The 18,375-nt window shown below is 41.5% G+C and overlaps 1 protein-coding gene across 4 annotated transcripts in view; it reads right to left on the bottom strand.

The window, feature by feature from the left end:
• Positions 1–11,091, bottom strand: part of LOC139259505 (pleckstrin homology domain-containing family S member 1-like) — a 35,753-nt gene extending 24,662 nt beyond the window's left edge. For 3 of the 4 annotated variants that reach the window (XM_070874979.1, XM_070874978.1, XM_070874981.1), the window contains exons 1-7: positions 11,006–11,091; positions 8,970–9,016; positions 7,476–7,603; positions 5,742–5,863; positions 3,812–3,943; positions 902–971; positions 512–607 (exon numbers count right to left, since the gene is read on the bottom strand). In XM_070874979.1, the coding sequence (XP_070731080.1) occupies positions 512–607; positions 902–971; positions 3,812–3,943; positions 5,742–5,863; positions 7,476–7,603; positions 8,970–8,979 (558 nt within the window). In that variant the 5' untranslated portion in view covers positions 8,980–9,016; positions 11,006–11,091. The remainder of the gene's footprint in view (positions 1–511; positions 608–901; positions 972–3,811; positions 3,944–5,741; positions 5,864–7,475; positions 7,604–8,969; positions 9,017–11,005) is intronic. The other variant, XM_070874980.1, reaches the window with a different exon arrangement.
• Between the last annotated feature and the right edge of the window lie 7,284 nt (positions 11,092–18,375).

Raw genomic sequence — 18,375 nt, forward strand, 5'->3', positions numbered from 1 at the left:
ATTATCTTGCTGTCCCATAATTGCACCTATGGTATTTGTCTCAACCACTCCCTGTGGCAACAAGTTCCACATTCTCACCACTCTGAGTAAAGAAGTTTCTTCTGAATTCCCAATTTGATTTCTTGGTGACTATCTTACATTGATGACCTCTAATTTTGCTCTTCCCCCACAAGTGGAAACACTTTCTCAGTGCCTATTGTATCAAAACCTTTCATACTTTTAAAAACTTTCTATTAGGTCACCCCTCAGCCTTCGCTTTGAAATTTCATACATTCTGCTCACAAGCCTATAAGCAGATAGAAAAAAATATCAAATTTAATACTCCAATTGACAATTAATTGGGATAGGTGTTCAACTGAATGGTCTTAATATTACAGGACAATATCTGTATACACACTGGGATATCTATTGCCCTTTACCCTGTGTGCATTTCCCTCCCCTCCACCAATAGGTAAAAACTGTCATCGCTGTATAATATACTCCAAATGTTGCACATAAACAGGTTTGTTACCTTCACCTGTAATATTTCCGGGATTGTAGCATAAATTGGTGAAGGCATTTCTGATGGAAGTTGAACTGCATCTTCAGCAAGTTCTCCAGAACTATCCTGTGGACAAGAAATATATGATAAGCGAGGATAGACTAGCCTGAAAATTTCCTGGTTAAACCCATTTCATACTTTTCTGGTGAAATTTGTCCAAATGAAAGCATTTCAAATACCCATTTTTCAAGTGGAAGTGGACAAGCCAACTTAACAGGTGGACCAAACCGAAACATTCACTCTGCTTTTGTCCCTTTTCCAAAAATGCAACGGGGTCTATAAAGGTTCTAGTCGCATTTTTTTTTTGCACACATTCCAAGATAATTGTGAACTTTTGGCAATGTCAATATGTTTTATTACCTGGATTTGTTCTTCAGTCTTCTTCTGAAGCAAACTTGCAATTACTCCTTGAAATAGCTCTACAGACTCTCTGTGGAAGGAAAAGCACGATTTAAAGAGCTAATAAAACCTAGAGAAAATTTGCACATTTACACGAACAGTGGATTCTACATACATTATTATCTAGTCACTGTCACAGCTCCATTTAGTGTCAATTTTTTCTTAACCTTGTAATTTATTCATGATACTTATAAAGGTTAATGGACAGCAATATTTGTGAACTTCCAGTTACTGTCACTTTTATCACAGGTACAAGCACATTCTGCTATAACTGCATTGTCAGGTGGGGGAGGTGGCAATGCTTGCAGTTCCCTTGCAGAAGTCATTTTTTACAAAAAATCACTGATAGAATTAGTTCTAGTAGTTGTTGTGGTTGCAAAAAGCCACTCAGTTTAGCACATTCGACTTTAAAACAATTTCACTGAGGAAATCTACATCATCTTGGAATGAAACTTATTTTCTGCTTTCCAGCCCCAAACCAATTCTCTCCTTGTTCATCTCTTCCTAAAGGCATTGACTCCCTGCTAGGGCTAATTGCATGGGCAGAATTCATTCTCACGTTACATGAATTCTTCACGTGGGAGCCCAGATTGAGTGCTGGTATTTGATTGTGGGAAGCAAACATAGCCCTAGCCAGAACCTATTCTGCCTAAGGTCCATTACATACCCTTCTAGCAGGAGTGAAGGTATAGTCATCGGGAATAGGAACCTGGCATGGTTTTACCCTTCATAAATTTGGATGGGGAGGGGGGGGAGGAAGAGCCAATTGGGACACCTCATCACTGCCACAGTTGAGTAAACCTAACTCAGCACAGATTAAGGTTTAAATTTGGGATCCTCTTGGCTCAGCTACCCACCACCTTAATACATAAGAATATAAGAAATAGGAGCAGGAGTAGGCCATCCGGCCCCTCGAGCCTACTCCGCCATTTAATACGATCATGGCTGATCCAATCATGGACTCAGGTTCACTTCCCTGCCAGCTCCCCATAACCCCTTATCGGTTAAGAAGCTGTCTATTTCTGTCTTAAATTTATTCAATGTCCCAGCTTCCACAGCTCTGAGGCTGCGAATTCCACAGATTTGCAACCCCGAGAGAAGAAATTCCTCCTCATCAGTTTTAAATGGGCAGTGCCTTATTCTAAGATTATGCCCCCTAGTTCTAGTCTCCCCTGTCAGTGGAAACATCCTCTCTGCATCCACCTTGTCAAGTCCCCTCATAATCTTATACATTTCGATAAGATCACCTCTCATTCTTCTGAATTCCAATGAGTAGAGGCCCAACCTCCTCATCCTTTCCTCATAAGTCAACCCCCACATCTCCGGAATCAACCTCGTGAACCTTCTCTGAACTGGCTCCAAAGCAAGTATATCCTTTTGTAAATATGGAAACCAAAACTGCCCAGAGTATTCCAGGTGTAGCCGCACCAATATCCTGTATAACTGGAGCAAGACTTCCCTGCTTTTATACTCCATCCCCTTTGCAATAAAGGCCAAGATTCCATTGGCCTTCCTGATTACTTGCTGTACCTGCATACTATCCTTTTGTGTTTCATTCACAAGTACCCCCAGGTCCCGCTGTACTTTGCAATCTTTCTCCATTTAAATAATAACTTTTTCTTTGATTTTTTTCTGCCAAAGTGCATGACCTCACACTTTCCAACATTATACTCCATCTGCCAAATGTTTGCCCACTTACTTAGCCTGTCTATGTCCTTTTGCAGATTTTATGTGTCCTCCTCACATATTGCTTTTCCTCCCAACTAAGCCACTGGGTTTACCAGGATTTAAATTTGCTAGTGTCATATCACTTTTGTGAATGGGTGGGGGTGGAGCGGAGGGGGGCGGGGTGGAAGGTTGAAGAAACAGACGTAGGTCCAAGTGCCATTCTTCTCAGCTCCCACCCTGAGCTGTAGAGCTGGATTGAAATGAGAACTGCACCATGAAGCTCTTCTATACAAAAAGAAGAAAACATTGGAGTGTAGCATAATGCCAGAGTGGTCCCTGGCACTTTTTAACATCCAGTACTGATTGTAGCACATAATTAAGCCATTCACATGTCTGGTTGGCTGTAGAAATGTAAGGCCAGGCAGACAAAAGTATAAAATTACAAGGGGGAAAAAAAAGAGGAGCACAGCCAAAATTATCTCTGTAAAGCATTTGACAAAAATAATTATTTGTCTTCCAAAATATTTTTGTTTTTGAACAAGGACTGTGCAGTTGTTCAAAAGGTTATTCTAAAATATAATACATTTTGTTTAAAAATAATTTCCTGCTTATGATCAGTTTGCTTCAGTACAAAGTTATTCCTATTTACTACAAATGCATTGTAAATAATTTCTACTCTTTAAGATTTGACATTTTCCTATTGTATTTTTAGACAATGATGACTCCTGTGAAGCACTTGGGACTTTTTATTACGTTAAAGGCGCTATATAAATACAAGTTGTTGTTATTGTTGATTTTAGATCAATTATTTGGCTTCATGCTGACTCCACACTAGTTTGTGAAAGCATAGCATTAAATCTTTGACACAAACTCTGTTAAACAAGTGATGGGAATGAAGTTGAAGGGAACTCTTAATGTGTCCAGACACCTCCAACATGTACTGTACCTGCTTTCAGTATCATATTTAGAAAGTTATTAGACAAATCTAATAGGAGAGGGAAAGGATCAAAGACATTGCACAATGTGATTTATTAATATATTTGTTTAGGTCAAACCTCAGGTAGGATTTTTTTCCTCCAGAATATTAATCTTGAGGGTGTTCTATTGTACTGTATTTAGGTAATCTTAGGTGTACTGTGAATTCTCACTCAAAATTCTAAATACATTCTGCATTTGTTGATATTTAAACCTCTTTATACTTACTTATCTCCAATAAAAAAGTAATCCCTTTCTTCTGTTTTCAGAAGAATAACAGACTCTGAGATGCATTTGAACATCCTTTGAAGTGTAGTCCATTTGGGATGGTACTCTGGTCTAACGTATAACTCTGTAATACTATTTAAACAAAGAGAAACACATATTAGGCTAGGTGGAACTCCAAATACATTTAAAATAATATTGTATGTGATCAATAACTATTTAAGGAATAAAAATAGCATTAGGGCAACAAGAAAGAAAGAAAGAGACAGAAAGAAAGAGACAGAAAGAGAGAAAGAGAGAAAGAGAGAAAGAGAGAAAGAGAGAAAGAGAGAAAGAGAGAAAGAGAGAAAGAGAGAAAGAGAGAAAGAGAGAAAGAGAGAAAGAGAGAAAGAGAGAAAGAGAGAAAGAGAGAAAGAGAGAGAGAAAGAGAGAAAGAGAGAAAGAGAGAAAGAGAGAAAGAGAGAAAGAAAGAAAGAAAGAAAGAAAGAAAGAAAGAAAGAAAGAAAGAAAGAAAGAAAGAAAGAAAGAAAGAAAGAAAGAAAGAAAGAAAGAAAGACTTGGATTTATACAAGGCCTTTCATGACCACTGGATGTCTCAAAGCACTTTACAGCCAATTATGTACTTTGAGTGTAGTCACTGTTGTAATGTAAGAAATGCAGCAGCCAATTTGCGCACAAACAAACTTCCACAAACAGCAATGTGATAATGACCAGATAATCTGTTTCTTTGTTATGTTGATTGAGGGATAAATATTGGCCAGGAGACTGGCCAAAGAGTATCAAGGTACACATCTTGAGTGCTTTTGGAGCTGCACCTATCCAGGTGAGCATTCAATCCTCCTGACTTAAGCCTTGTAAGATGGTGGAGAGAATTTGAGAGGGCAGGAGGTGAGCCACACCTTGTAGAGTACCCAGCCGCTGCTCTGCTCTTGTAACCATGGTGTTGATATGGCTGGTCCAGTTTAGCATCCGGTCAATGGTGACTGCAGGAGGTTGATGGTAGTAGGCGTGCCAATAATGGTGCCATTGAACATCAAGAATGGGTGACTGGGCTCCTCTTATTTGTGATGGTCATTACCTGGCATTTTTGTGCATGAATGTTACATGTCACTTGTCAGCCCAAGCTTGTATGTTATCTAGTTCCTGTTGTAGGCTGGTGTGTGAGTGGAGCCCAACATTGTGAAATTGCCATTAGAGCCATTTCCCTTTGGCCTTCTCCATCGACATCAGGGCTCCTCGGTGTCATACACAGTCAAATGCTACCTTGATGTTAAGGGCATCTTTCCTCTGGTATTCAGTTCTTATGTCCATAACTAGGTCAAGGCTGTGATAAGGTCTGGAGCTGGATAGCAATTTCAATACAGCGAGGATGCTAGGAAGTGGGAGAGGGAGAGAATGGCTGAAAGCTTCGAAAAAAGGACACTTTAGAACAGCAGTAACCATAGTAGTTGACAAAATTGAGAAAGTAACTGTTAAAAAGTGATGGAAATGAAGTTGAACGAAACTCTTACTGCATCTAGATATCTACAACATGAGCTGTACTTGCTTTCAGTATCATATTTAGAAAGTCACTAGACAAATCCAATAAGAGAGGGAAAGAATCATGGACATTGCATGATGTGAAAGAGTGGGCACAGAGGGTGGATGCTAGCAATGAGGGAAGGATCAGATATAATATTATATATATAAGTCTGTTAGAGGAACAATTCTTAGCTGAAACCAAACTGATGTCTCTTTGAAGAGTTGACCTCTTTTAGCAATAGTAGTTTAAACAGTCAGTTGGGAGATTAAATTGTCAAAAATGAATGGACAAAATAATGAGGTAAATTTTTCCAAGAAGAACTTGGCATGTAAAAAAAACCCTCTATGAACATTATACAATGCAATTGGAATGTTTCATTGCATGAAAAAAAAATGAATATAAAATTATTACTTATTTATTGGTATGTCTCCCAGTGGAGATGATTTTCTACTCTCTTCTTTGGTTTTGAAGTAATTTATATTGTGCTCATCATTCTTCTTTGCCAGCACAAAATATCGTTTTTTCCATGATGACTAAAGAACAGAATAAAAGGTTATTCTTAATGTCAAACCATCTATAAAAATAAACTTGCCTTATATATACTTTAAACATATGTTGTTAATTAGTGGCACTGTGTCTAATAAGTCTATGTTCACAAGCATATGTAGAATATTTAATCCTCATGAAATCTTGACAATTGTACAAATGTTAAATGACAATATTTAAAATTAGTCTTACTGTAGTAAGTAGAACACGTGAATTCATAATTTTGTCTAGTGGTTTTACCCTTTCAGGAGTTGAAATCCCATTTTTAGGCTGAATATAAAAATTGCAGTGATGTTGCAATGTCTAAGGGGCCGAAATTGATCAACTCACCGGCCACTGCCGCCGACAATTCCCTGGAAGATCCATCCAGTACCACTTTCAAGGTGGACTGGAGCGGGCGGGAGGGAGGGGAGAGCCGCTGGGAACCGCCTGATGTCAGCGGACGGCTGAGTGGCGCACCTGACCTCCCGCCTGCTGAGCTCCCATATTGATGCGGGTGGGAGTCGGCACCAGAACGGGGATGGACCGTTGGCTGGAGGCTGGTCTGTGCCTTATGGTAAGTATGAAGATCCTGAAAAAAAGGTTAGTGAACATTTTATATATTTTTTTTCCCACAGCAACTTACCTTGAGGGGGTCGCCTGAAGATCTTCCGATAGTTTAAAAAAATTGTTTCCAGCTGTTCGACCCTCCATCCTCGGCAGCACTTGGGCGGTAAGTGCCTCTGCCGCGAGAATGAGACCTCCCGCCCGCTGCCGCCCAGATTGGTGGTGTACGTCGTTCATTTGCCACCCGCTGACCCTCGAGGGACCTTGGTGATGAATATCCCGCTCAAAGTACCGTCCGGTACCTTGGCGGCCATCCGCAACACTTGGGTGGGCAGAGGCCTTGATCAAAATCGGCCCCTAAGAATATTAAGGTCTTTGGTCATCTGAAACTACTCTTTTTTTTTTTTAAATTAAGTTTCTTAAATTATTCTTTTGCTAATTCAGATCCATTTCATTTCCCCTCCATAATCAGAGATAACTTAAGAAAGCAGCTCTGAAATGACAAGATGGAATGTCACTATAATGTAGTAAAGCGAAAATAATTGCAGTATCATTCTCGGTAGAGTACTGTTCCTGATTTCTATGCAACATAGTTTGCACACAACTTAACTACTTGTGGTAATTTGTCTGTGTAACACATCAATATTAATCAAATTTATGATCAATATAATCAGAGTACACTAATGAAGTCTAATAAATATTTGGCAATACAATCGTCCCTTGTCATAATAGAACATTCCTTTCAAGTTTTTTGAGAGTTACTTTCTAAATTTCTAATTGTTGAATTCATTAATGTGAATACAGAAAATAATTTTTTTTTAAATTGATGCTACTTTTTTCATTTTTGGAAATGCTTATGTATAAGAAACTGTCCAAAACTATTGTAAAATGTATTAAGAATTGGTACAGGTTTCTCCCCATATTGCAATTATATCTGCTTTGATTGTTGTTTTGGAGAAGGCTGTACCTGCAGCGGCGGCAGTATTTTCACAAGTGCACCAAAAGCTTCTTTTGCTGCCAAAAATAACATTTCAGTGATTATTCTGAACGTACCTGTGTTCCAATCAGATGGAACGGTGGTGATTTTATAAAATATCCTTCATAACATATGTCACTCTCTCTGATGCCATTATCTTTGGTGTCAGACACTCCGGCGTAAAATACTGGCGAAGTGCGGTCACCTATTTAAAAAATATATATAATGATAGCATCAAATTAACTCCATTTCAACAGATAACCAAAAATGATGCATCTTATACTGAATGTAAACAATGCAACACATGGCAACTTTAAAACCAGTAAAGCCAGGTTTGTATCAGTTCCAGCTCTCATTCTTCTGCTTTTGTCTCACTTTCATGGCAGGGCAGCCAAAGACTGGAGAAAAATGCCAAACACTAATAGTTTCTGAAGGTGATCAAGCAAAAGCTCGTAATGTATCAACTTCATTTTTTAATTTACACTATTAAAGACTAGTTGCATTCCACAGATAACATTCCCATGATCTTAACAGACTGGAATTACTAATGCAGATTACAAAGAATTTCATCACCTAGGTCTTTATCCATACACATAGGGGGCGAAATTGCTCTGTGCCCTGATTGGGGGCGGTAACCTTCTGGGGCCAGGACTTTTTGCGCCCAGTGCAGAAGTCCCACCCCCGCCGCGAAATTGCCCTTACTGCCCCTCAAAGGAGGCGGACCACTTCCTTTGGGGGTGGTAACCGGGGTGCTGAGGGAAGCGCTACGTGGATACTTTGCGTAGTACTGACGCACTTCAACGCCCCTCCCCTTCGCTTAAAGGGGAGGGCCGCTGTGCACTCTGCAAGGCCTGCACTGTGCCACCAGGGCAGCGTGCAACCAGGCCTGCAGCCGGGCACTCAAAACAAAGTGTCGAACTGCAAGATGGCGGCCCGGACCACACTAGGGCCGCCATCAAGAGTCGGCAGGCAATAAAAGATGCCGGCCCGGGGCGCTGGCACCCTCCCCTTTAAGGAGCACCCAAAGAATGGAAGTTGGCCACCGTTAATGTCCACTCGTGCTAGCCTCACGGGCCACAGGGCAATTTCCCTCATGGGGCATTAAGGGGTCGTTGCGGGACGGTGAGGGGTCGCCATTGCAGCACATCCACAAACTCCTTGGCAATTTCCCAGAATGTGGTATCGCGCCCCCCCCCCCCCCCTCCGCCCCATTAATACTCCCCGGAGGCGCTGACGGGCTATAAAAAGGAACAATTTCACCCCCATCATCTTCAATCCTTTTCATAATGAGAGATCATCCAGTTCCTTTTTTTTTTAAAAAGTATTTGCAAATTGACAAAGCATTAATCACTTTGGATGGGTGCAAATTGCCTCGGTGTTCAATTAGTATTACTACAAATAGCACCAGAGCAAAGTTTCCTCTCATGTCACCAATACTCTAATCTCCATTGAAGTGGGCAATTTGGAACTTCAGTCTTCAATCACATTTTAAGTTAAACAGCCTGATTATCCATGGGTGCTATGCATGGGTAAGATTTACAATGTATCATTTAAAAATATAAAACATTTACCTTTTTTCATTTTCGAAATTTCTTCTCAAGAATTACAGCCGACCAATCTGGAGAAGAAAAAAATTCATCGGGTAAACTGCATCAGAAATGTCAATGATATGAAGCAGAAATATAATACTGTGAGACAGCACTAAAAATACCAATTCTATATACCTACGCCACTTGCCAGTGCTAGGCTGCCAGTGTACGGCAGCATAGTACTAAAGAACACTCCGGTTGCCTTCTTGATAGCATTAAAGAACACAGTGAACCACTTTGGATATTTACAAATGTTAAAGGTTAAGCTTATAAAGGGTTTGATACCAGTTACAGATATATTACAACCCATGTGTAGACCAGGTAGAATGGCAACACACTCGAATTGCCCAGATGATAATTCCAGCCACACTTGATACTGTACAGTGAGCAACCTCAGACAGATAGTGCATTAGGACGGCAACTGAAATCTCTAGCTGCACTGACATTACAGCTGCAACCATTTCACTCTGTATGGACACTTACACAAGAACATAAGAATTAGGAGCAGGAGCAGTCCCTACGGCCCCTCGAGCCTGCTCCGCCATTCATAAGATCATGGCTGATCACCAACCTCAACTCTACTTTCCTGCCTGATCTCCAAATCCCTTGACTCCTCAAGACTCCAAAAATCTATTGATCTCAGCCTTGAATATATTCAGAAACTTAGCATCCACAGCGTCCAGGCCAACATCCCCAGCACTGAAGCACTGACCACACTCGACCAGCTCCGCTGGGCAGGCCACATTGTTCGCATGCCTGACATGGCAAACGAGCCAAAGGTGGGCAGAGGAAATGTTACAAGGACACCCTCAAAGCCTCCCTGATAAAGTGCAACATCCTCACCGACACCTGGGAGTCCCTGGCCAAAGACCGCCTTAAGTGGAGGAAGTGCATACGGGAGGGCGCTGAGCGCCTCGAGTCTCATTGCTGAGAACATGCAGAAATCAAGCGCAGGCAGCGGAAAGAGCGTGCGGCAAACCAGTCCCACCCACCCCTTCCCTCAACGACTATCTGTCCCACCTGTGACAGAGACTGTGGTTCTCATATTGGACTGTTCAGTCACCTAAGAACTCACGTTTAGAGTGGAAGCAAGTCTTCCTCGATTCCGAGGGACTGCCTATGATGATGATGGGCAAGAGAATTCCAAAGATTCACAACCCCCTGAGTGAAAAAATTCTTCCTCACCGCAGTCTTAAATGGCTGACCCCTTATCCTGAGACTGTGCCTGCTAGTTCTAGACACTCCAGCCAGGGGAAATAACCTCTCAGCATCTACCCTGTCAATCCCTTAGACTTCTTCTCCAGATTGGTCTGTTGTCATTCTTGTGAAGACATGTTTTTAAATGAAAAAAGGTAAATGTTTTATACTTTTAAATGATATTGTTAAATTTTATCCACTACACACTTGTGCAGGTTCGGAGTCAGGATCCAATTTGACGCAGAAGCCAAGCGGAATGAGATTTCCTGGAGGAGGAAGTCTCACTCATTTTGCTCCAGAATCAGACTGAGCCCCAACTCCGCATTTTTCGCACGTCGACAGGTGTAATAGAAAAGGAGCTTCACTCTGCTTACCAACATTCAAATGGACCTCAGATTGGGGTCTTCGAGCCACAGTTATACTCCACTTTACCCGGACCGAACCGATCAGGTAGAGTAATGGAGAAACTCCAGTATAACCGGCCTGAACTTGAAACACAAGTGATATTTCCTGATTTGACTTTGCTCCATTATTTAACCCGTTTAAAAATATAATCAAAAACATAGCTGCTCCCCGTTTGTGTTTACAGCCTATGTTTTTAACGAGATTGCAATAACGCGCGAGATCCCTTTAAACACACCTCCTGAATAGGATTACAAGTGAAAGCAATCGCTTTACTGTGGTTTACTGTTCTTCAGAGTCTTTCACCCTCCTTCACTGAAGTGGCTGTCGACCGCACTAACAGTCGCATTCAAGATGCACAATAATATCTTACTATTCACCGTTTTCTTTTACGAAGTGTATTTCAATGAAACACTTACCAGCACAGTATATCCCGTCGAGCAGCTCTGGTTGACTTCTCTCAGACCTGCACTGCACACACCTTCAGGAAGCTATTGCACGTTTGTTCATGCACGCGGCTATTTAAAGAGGCCGTGCTGAACGGGGCATTCCAGGTCGGTGATTTCCCATTTCATCCCCTTCCACTTCATCTCTTCATCAGGAAACGTGCCAGATTTATGTAGACAACGTGTAATCATCATTACAAACCACAGCTCGAGTACGTGATAAACACTAATTATTTTTCATTAAGTAGGGAAACGCAGTCAGGATTTCCCCCCCCCCCAAAAAAAAAATAGAAAACAGTCCGGATTGGTTGAGTATGATCCAGTAATCCTGCTGGAAGGCGGATGTCAAATGAAAATAGAAGGAATAGTTTTTTTAAAGTGCCCCAACAGTGGAATAGCCTTCCAACAGTTACTGCCCAGGCCTACACTGCAAGAATGGCCATTCAGGAAATATACTTCCGGTCTGTTAGAATCTGTGAAACCACACCGCAGCTCCAGTCAGGAGAGGAGAGGGCAAAACGTTTCTCTTTGTGATCCCTCTTCCCATTCTTCTCCAAACAAGTTCGTTCAGATAGTTGAGTGAAACCCTGAAAAATTCTAGGGTGCTACTACACAGCAGAAATAAAGGCAACATTCTGGAAATCCGAACCATAAACTGAAAATGCTGGAAATACTCAGCAGGTCAGGCAGCATCTGTGGAAAGTATTTCCAGCATTTTCTGAAAAATAATCAGCATACTGAATCAAAATATAATTTGTATGTGTTTTATAAACTATAGCAAACTACTACATACATGGTCGAAATGGAATACTACATATGCAATTGTTAAATATTATGTTGATCACTGTCAGTGTTGCTCAGTGTACTCTCGCATCTGAATCAGAAGGTTGTGATTCAAACCCCATTCTAGGATTTAAGTACATAATCGAGACTCACACTCCAGTACAGTACTAAGAGACATGTGCATTGTTGGAGGTGCTGTCTTTTGGATAAAACATACATGGAGGCATCGGTTACCTGTTAGGAAGGATGCCAAAGGCTCCATAGCACTCTCAAAAAAAAAGCAGCTAGTTCTGGCCAACATTATCCCTCAACTAACAACACATCTCATTGCCTATGGTATTCTTCTGTTTGCAAATTGACTGTTGCTTTTTCCAACATAACAAAAGTCAATGCACTGCACTTCAAAGTAATTCTTGTCTGTGAAGTGCTGTGAGATTAATCTGACACAATAAGGAGTTACATAATTGCAATTATGGTTCTCGATTAAGGAGTCTTCCTCTTTCCTATACATATATGCGACTATCTCTGGCCTAATTCTTCCATGTTGGGTTGAATTGATGTTTCCCCCGTAATTAACTGAGATCTACAAAGAGGAACAGCTTGCTACACTTACACTTTCCCAGTCTTTCCATGGGCTTTGCACTGGAATTTGCTGTGATTAGAAACCCACTTCGCACAGCGCCTTCGACAGGGGATCTGGGACCTGTGTGAACAGGGTAAGCAACTTTGTATCTCCTTAACCAATCAGATTGAGGAATTGTTACTGAGCTGTGCAGAGTCTGAACCAGGAAGTGTGAGTTAAGATGATTTAATTCAACACCATAGCTTGTACAGAAAGCAAAATAAAGAGAGGGAAAGAAAGTTAGGATTAAGAGAGAAAGCTAAAAGACAGAAAGAAAAAGTAAAAAACATTTCTTAATTTAATTTATTTTTCAAATCTCCAATGACAATTAAATGCTGAAGGAATGAGACTCCACACTTGTAAAAGATCATTTTTAGTGCCGGAGAGATTGTTTGGCAATAATCAAAACTTGTCATACTGTTAAAAATGTATTTACACTGGAATGGACAAGTCCTATTTTTTTTCTGGCGAGTTTAGTGGGCAACTTTCACGTAAATACAGCAACTTCACACCATTCCATATGTTCCAATGCCAAGTCTCACGGCTAGATACAGCTAGATACAGAAAAAGGTTATTTGGTCCATCGTGCCTGTGCTGGCTCTCTGAAAGAACTACCAACTCCCCTGCTATTTCCCCATAGCCTTCCAATCTTGTTCCTTTTTAAGTGGAGATCCAATTCCCTTTTGAAAGTTAGTATTGAATCTGTTACCACCACCCTTCCAGGCAATGCATTCCAGATCATAACAATATTACATTTTTGGTTAATCAATAAAGAAAAATAATTAAGCACAATTCTCTGTAATTACTTGATTTAAAAGAAAAAATGGGTTCCCATGGTGAGAGAAATAAGGGCTCAAACACTTTCATACAACGGTTAGGAATACTGCCCAAAAAATTGAAAATCAAATGATTAACTGGAATTTTAAAGTATCTCTTCCGGTTTATTGGTATTACCAAGATACCAACTGAAGAATGTTGAAAAACAAAAATTGCAGGATCTTGTCAATTTTTCCCAGCAACCATGCTTCAATTATTTGCAATTGAGTTGCTTGATCTGTGCAGCTATATCGGTATGCATATGGCTTTTAAAACTTTATTTCAAAATCTTCACATTTTTTTCTAATTTTATTTAAAGGCATAATGGGCCAGATTTTGCTGTAGCAGGGCATCTAATGGCATCTGCCATTAGTTAGACTTGCCCGTGTACCCATCAGCTCAAAATAAATTTGCCACAAAGTTGCTGAAAGTGCGAGCTGACAACGCCGCAGTGAGGGAAACAGTACAAATGAGTCCTGAGTGAACAGGTCAGCCAACAGGGTATCTCCTTAACCAATCAGATAGAAGGATTCGGAAACAAACAGTGCAAGGACTGAGAAGGAAATGTAAATTAGAGTGGGTGAATTCAATGTCAACTCAGGTACAGAAAGAAAGGGAAAGTAAGATTGGATTGATTGAGAGAGAGAGGAGAGACGGGAAAAAAAAGGAAAAAAAATCAAAATTTAACATTTTTAAAGTCTCCCCAAAAAATTCAAAATCTGAAGGAATGAGACTCCACGTTTGTGATTGTTAACTTTCGGTGTCAGAAAAGTTGATTGGCAGTAATTAACAATTGTCACATTGTTAAAAGGGTATTTACATTACCAATTACTACCCGTAAATATCTACGACAGTTAATTCCTATCTACTACGCAAACACAGCAACTTTACGACATTCAATGCGTTTCAATAGTGAGGCAGACCCCGAAATATCGTTTTTGCGAAGCTTACGGCGGAGCAGCGGAATTCAGACAGTTGCTTTTGGATATTCGCACTTAACGGCGCATCTACTCCTCGTCTGAAGTTGCCGTGCCATTTACCCATAAATAATGGGGAGCGCCACTTGCCTCAATGTTATTTTGACAGCAAGTTCTGTACCAATGCTGCTCACCATTGTTCTAAAAGGGGCAGAGGTAGATGGTGGGCACTAAACTCACTTATTTGGTGCAACCAAGATGATGGTTGCTGTAGAAATGTAAGCCATCTAAAATCTAGATTCTTTCAGGGTATTTTAGTAGCACCAAAAAAATGTGAAAACTTTGTGACGCTTACTGATTAATGAACTTTTTAGCGGAGGTGGACCATGTTTTTGTGCAAAACATGTGGGCAGAAAGATAGTCGAGATAAAAGTGTATGCTTCAATAATGCTGATGCAAACAGGTTATTTAACTTGGACTGTGAGCCAGCAAACATGAAAATACCCATTAACAAGCTGCAGACAAGGGTTGAAATGGGTAGTATTCTCCCCAAATAGAACTCGATATGCAGGCTAGAATCCTAGATAAAGCAGTTAATGCTGTGAAGGTTAAAACCCTTCAATAAAACTGGATTAATATGATGGCTTGAACAGGACCAAATATTCTACGAATAAATGCACACTCTCTGAATTGTGTTGACTAGTTTGGAATGAAGTTACAAGAGATTTAGGAGTGTGATTAGACTTGGCACACAACGGCCTAGAAATTCACGTGTGTCTATTTCTGGGCAACCGAGAGACACAGGGAACAATCCCTGCGCCTGAATAGTGAGGCCTGAGGTGGCCCCGATATTAGCTCTCAAGCCTCATTTATATCGAGTCGTGAGGTACAGGGCTGCTCGCAGATTGACGATCGGGCCACTGCTTGCATTGCCGCGGCCCTCAGGTAAGTGAGGAAGGGCGGGGGCAACTAGGAAGGGTTGACCGGAAAGTGGGGCGACCAGTTTGAGAGGTAATGATGGCTGGCGGGGAAGGTAGCATTGGTGATCGGGTAGGGGAGAGATAGTGGTGGTAATCGAGAGGAGGCAGTGGTGCTTGGAGGGGTTAGTGGCGGAGATTGGGGGGAGGTAGCGGCAGCCCATGCTCTTTGAATGTAGAGTCGGGAAACGCACTCCTGCTCTTCCCAGTTCCACATTTCGGTAACTGTTTTAAAAAACTTACCTTGTTGGTTGCAGCCTGATAAGAACATAAGAAATAGGAGCAGGAGTAGGCCATTTGGCCCCTCGAGCCTGCTCTGCCATTCAATAAGATCATGGCTGATCTTTTACCTCAACTCCACTTTTCTGCACTATCCCCATATCCGTTGATTCCCTTAATATCCAAAAATCTATCGATCTTTGTCTTTAATATACTCAACGACTGAGCATCCACAGCCCTATGGGATAGAGAATTCAAAAGATTCACAAAGTATAATATTGTGCTTATAAAATAAACTAGTCACTAAAAGAGACTAAAGCGATCTATGTGCAATCTTAACACTCTATAAAAAGTTCAATACAGAAGTTATTTTAAAACTTGCAGTAAATGAGAACCTTCCAGCTTGTTCATCTATTGCCCCAAGTCAATAGTGAACCTGTCCGACAGGAAATGTCAGATGAGGGCTTTTCTTATGCATGTGCAATTTTACTTTCTCCTCATCACTTCCTCTCCTAAAGAGAACCTGTTATGCTAGTGTACAGTTCCACGGGAAAGAGCAACATAGAAATATAGAAAATAGGTGCAGGAGTAGGCCATTCAACCCTTCTAGCCTGCACCGCCATTCAATAAGTTCATGGCTGAACATGCAACTTCAGTACCCCCTTCCTGCTTTCTCGCCATACCCCTTGATTCTCCCGAGTAGTAAGGACTTCATCTAACTCCCTTTTGAATATATTTAGTGAATTGGCCTCAACTACTTTCTGTGGTAGAGAATTCCACAGGTTCACCACTCTCTGGGTGAAGAAGTTTCTCCTCATCTCGGTCCTAAATGGCTTACCCCTTATCCTTAGACTGTGACCCCTGGTTCTGGACTTTCCCAACATTGGGAACATTCTTCCTGCATCTAACCTGTCTAAACCCATCAGAATTTTAAACATTTCTATGAGGTCCCCTCTCATTCTTCTGAACTCCAGTGAATACAAGCCCAGTTGATCCAGTCTTTCTTGATAGGTCAGTCCCACCATCCCGGGAATCAGTCTGATGAATCTTCGCTGCACTCCCTCAATAGCAAGAATGTCCTTCCTCAAGTTAGGAGACCAACACTGTACACAATACTGCAGGTGTGGCCTCACCAAGGCCCTGTACTCAAATCCCCTCGCTATGAAGGCCAACATGCCATTTGCTTTCTTAACCGCCTGCTGTACCTGCATGCCAACCTTCAATGACTGATGTACCATGACACCCAGGTCTCGTTGCACCTCCCCTTTTCCTAATCTGTCACCATTCAGATAATAGTCTGTCTCTCTGTTTTTACCCCCAAAGTGGATAACCTCACATTTATCCACATTATACTTCATCTGCCATGCATTTGCCCTCTCACCTAACCTATCCAAGTCACTCTGCAGCCTCATAGCATCCTCCTCGCAGCTCACACTGCCACCCAACTTAGTGTCATCTGCAAATGTGGAGATACTACATTTAATCCCCTCGTCTAAATCATTAATGCACAATGTAAACAGCTGGGGCCCCAGCACAGAACCTTGCGGTACCCCACTAGTCACTGCCTGCCATTCTGAAAAGTACCCATTTACTCCTACTCTTTGCTTCCTGTCTGACAACCAGTTCTCAGTCCACGTCAGCACACTACCCCCAATCCCATGTGCTTTAACTTTGCACATTAATCTCTTGTGTGGGACCTTGTCGAAAGCCTTCTGAAAGTCCAAATATACCACATCAACTGGTTCTCCCTTCTGGTACCTCACACAAGTGACCATTCTTCACGTATGAGCCTGGACATTGAGTGTTGACAAGCTATTCAATTGTGTGACCATCACAGTGAAACTTGATCATAAGAACATAAGAACATAAGAAATAGGAACAGGAGTAGGCTATATGGCCCCTCGAGCCTACTCCGCCATTCAGTAAGATCATGGCTGATCTGATCATGCACTCAGCCCCACTTCCCTGCCCGCTCCTCATAACCCCTTATCCCCTTATCATTTAAGAAACTGTCTATTTCTGTCTTACATTTACTCAATGTCCCAGTTTCCACAGCTCTCTGAGGCAGCGAATTCCACAGATTTACAACCCTCTGAGAGAAGACATTTCTCCTCATCTCTGTTTTAAATGGGTGGCCCCTTATTCTAAGATCATGCTCTCTAGTTCCAGTCTCCCCCATCAGTGGAAACATCCTCCCTGCATCCACCTTGTCAAGACCCCTCATAATCTTACATGTTTCGATAAGATCGCCTCACATTCTTCTGAACTCCAATGAGTTAGAGGCCTAACCTACTCAACCTTTCCTCATTAGTCAACCCCCTCATCCCTGGGATCACCCTAGTGAACCTTCTCTGAACTGCCTCCAAAGCAAGTATATCTTTTTGTAAATATGGAAACCAAAACTGCACTCAGTATTCCAGGTGTGGCCTCACCAATGCCTTATATAGCTGTAGCAAGACTTCCTTGCTTTTATACTCCATCCCCTTTGCAATAAAGGCCAAGATACATTGGCCTTCCAGATCACTTGCTGTACCTGCATACTACCCTTTTGTGTTTCATGCACAAGTACCCTCAGGTCCCGCTGTACTGCTGCACTTTGCAAACTTTCTCCTTTTAAATAATAGCTTGCCCTTTGATTTTTTTCTGCCAAAAGTGCATGACCTCACACTTTCCTACATTATACTCCATCTGCCAAATTTTTGGCAACTGACCTAGCCTGTCTTTGTCCATTTGCAGATTTTGTGTGTCCTCCTCACACATTGCTTTTCCTCCCATCTTTGTATCGTCAGCAAACTCAGTCCCTTCTTCCAAGTCATTAATATAGATTGTAAATAGTTGGGGTCCCAGCACTGATCCCTGCGGCACCCCACTAGTTACTGGTTGCCAACCAGAGAATGAACCATTTATCCAAACTCTCTGTTTTCTGTTCGTTAGCCAATCCTCTATCCATGCTAATATATTACCCCCAACCCCGTGAACTTTTATTTGTGCAGTAACCTTTTATGTGGC

This window comes from Pristiophorus japonicus, chromosome 3, assembly GCF_044704955.1.
Source record: "Pristiophorus japonicus isolate sPriJap1 chromosome 3, sPriJap1.hap1, whole genome shotgun sequence".
Classification (NCBI taxonomy): Eukaryota; Metazoa; Chordata; class Chondrichthyes; family Pristiophoridae; genus Pristiophorus; species Pristiophorus japonicus.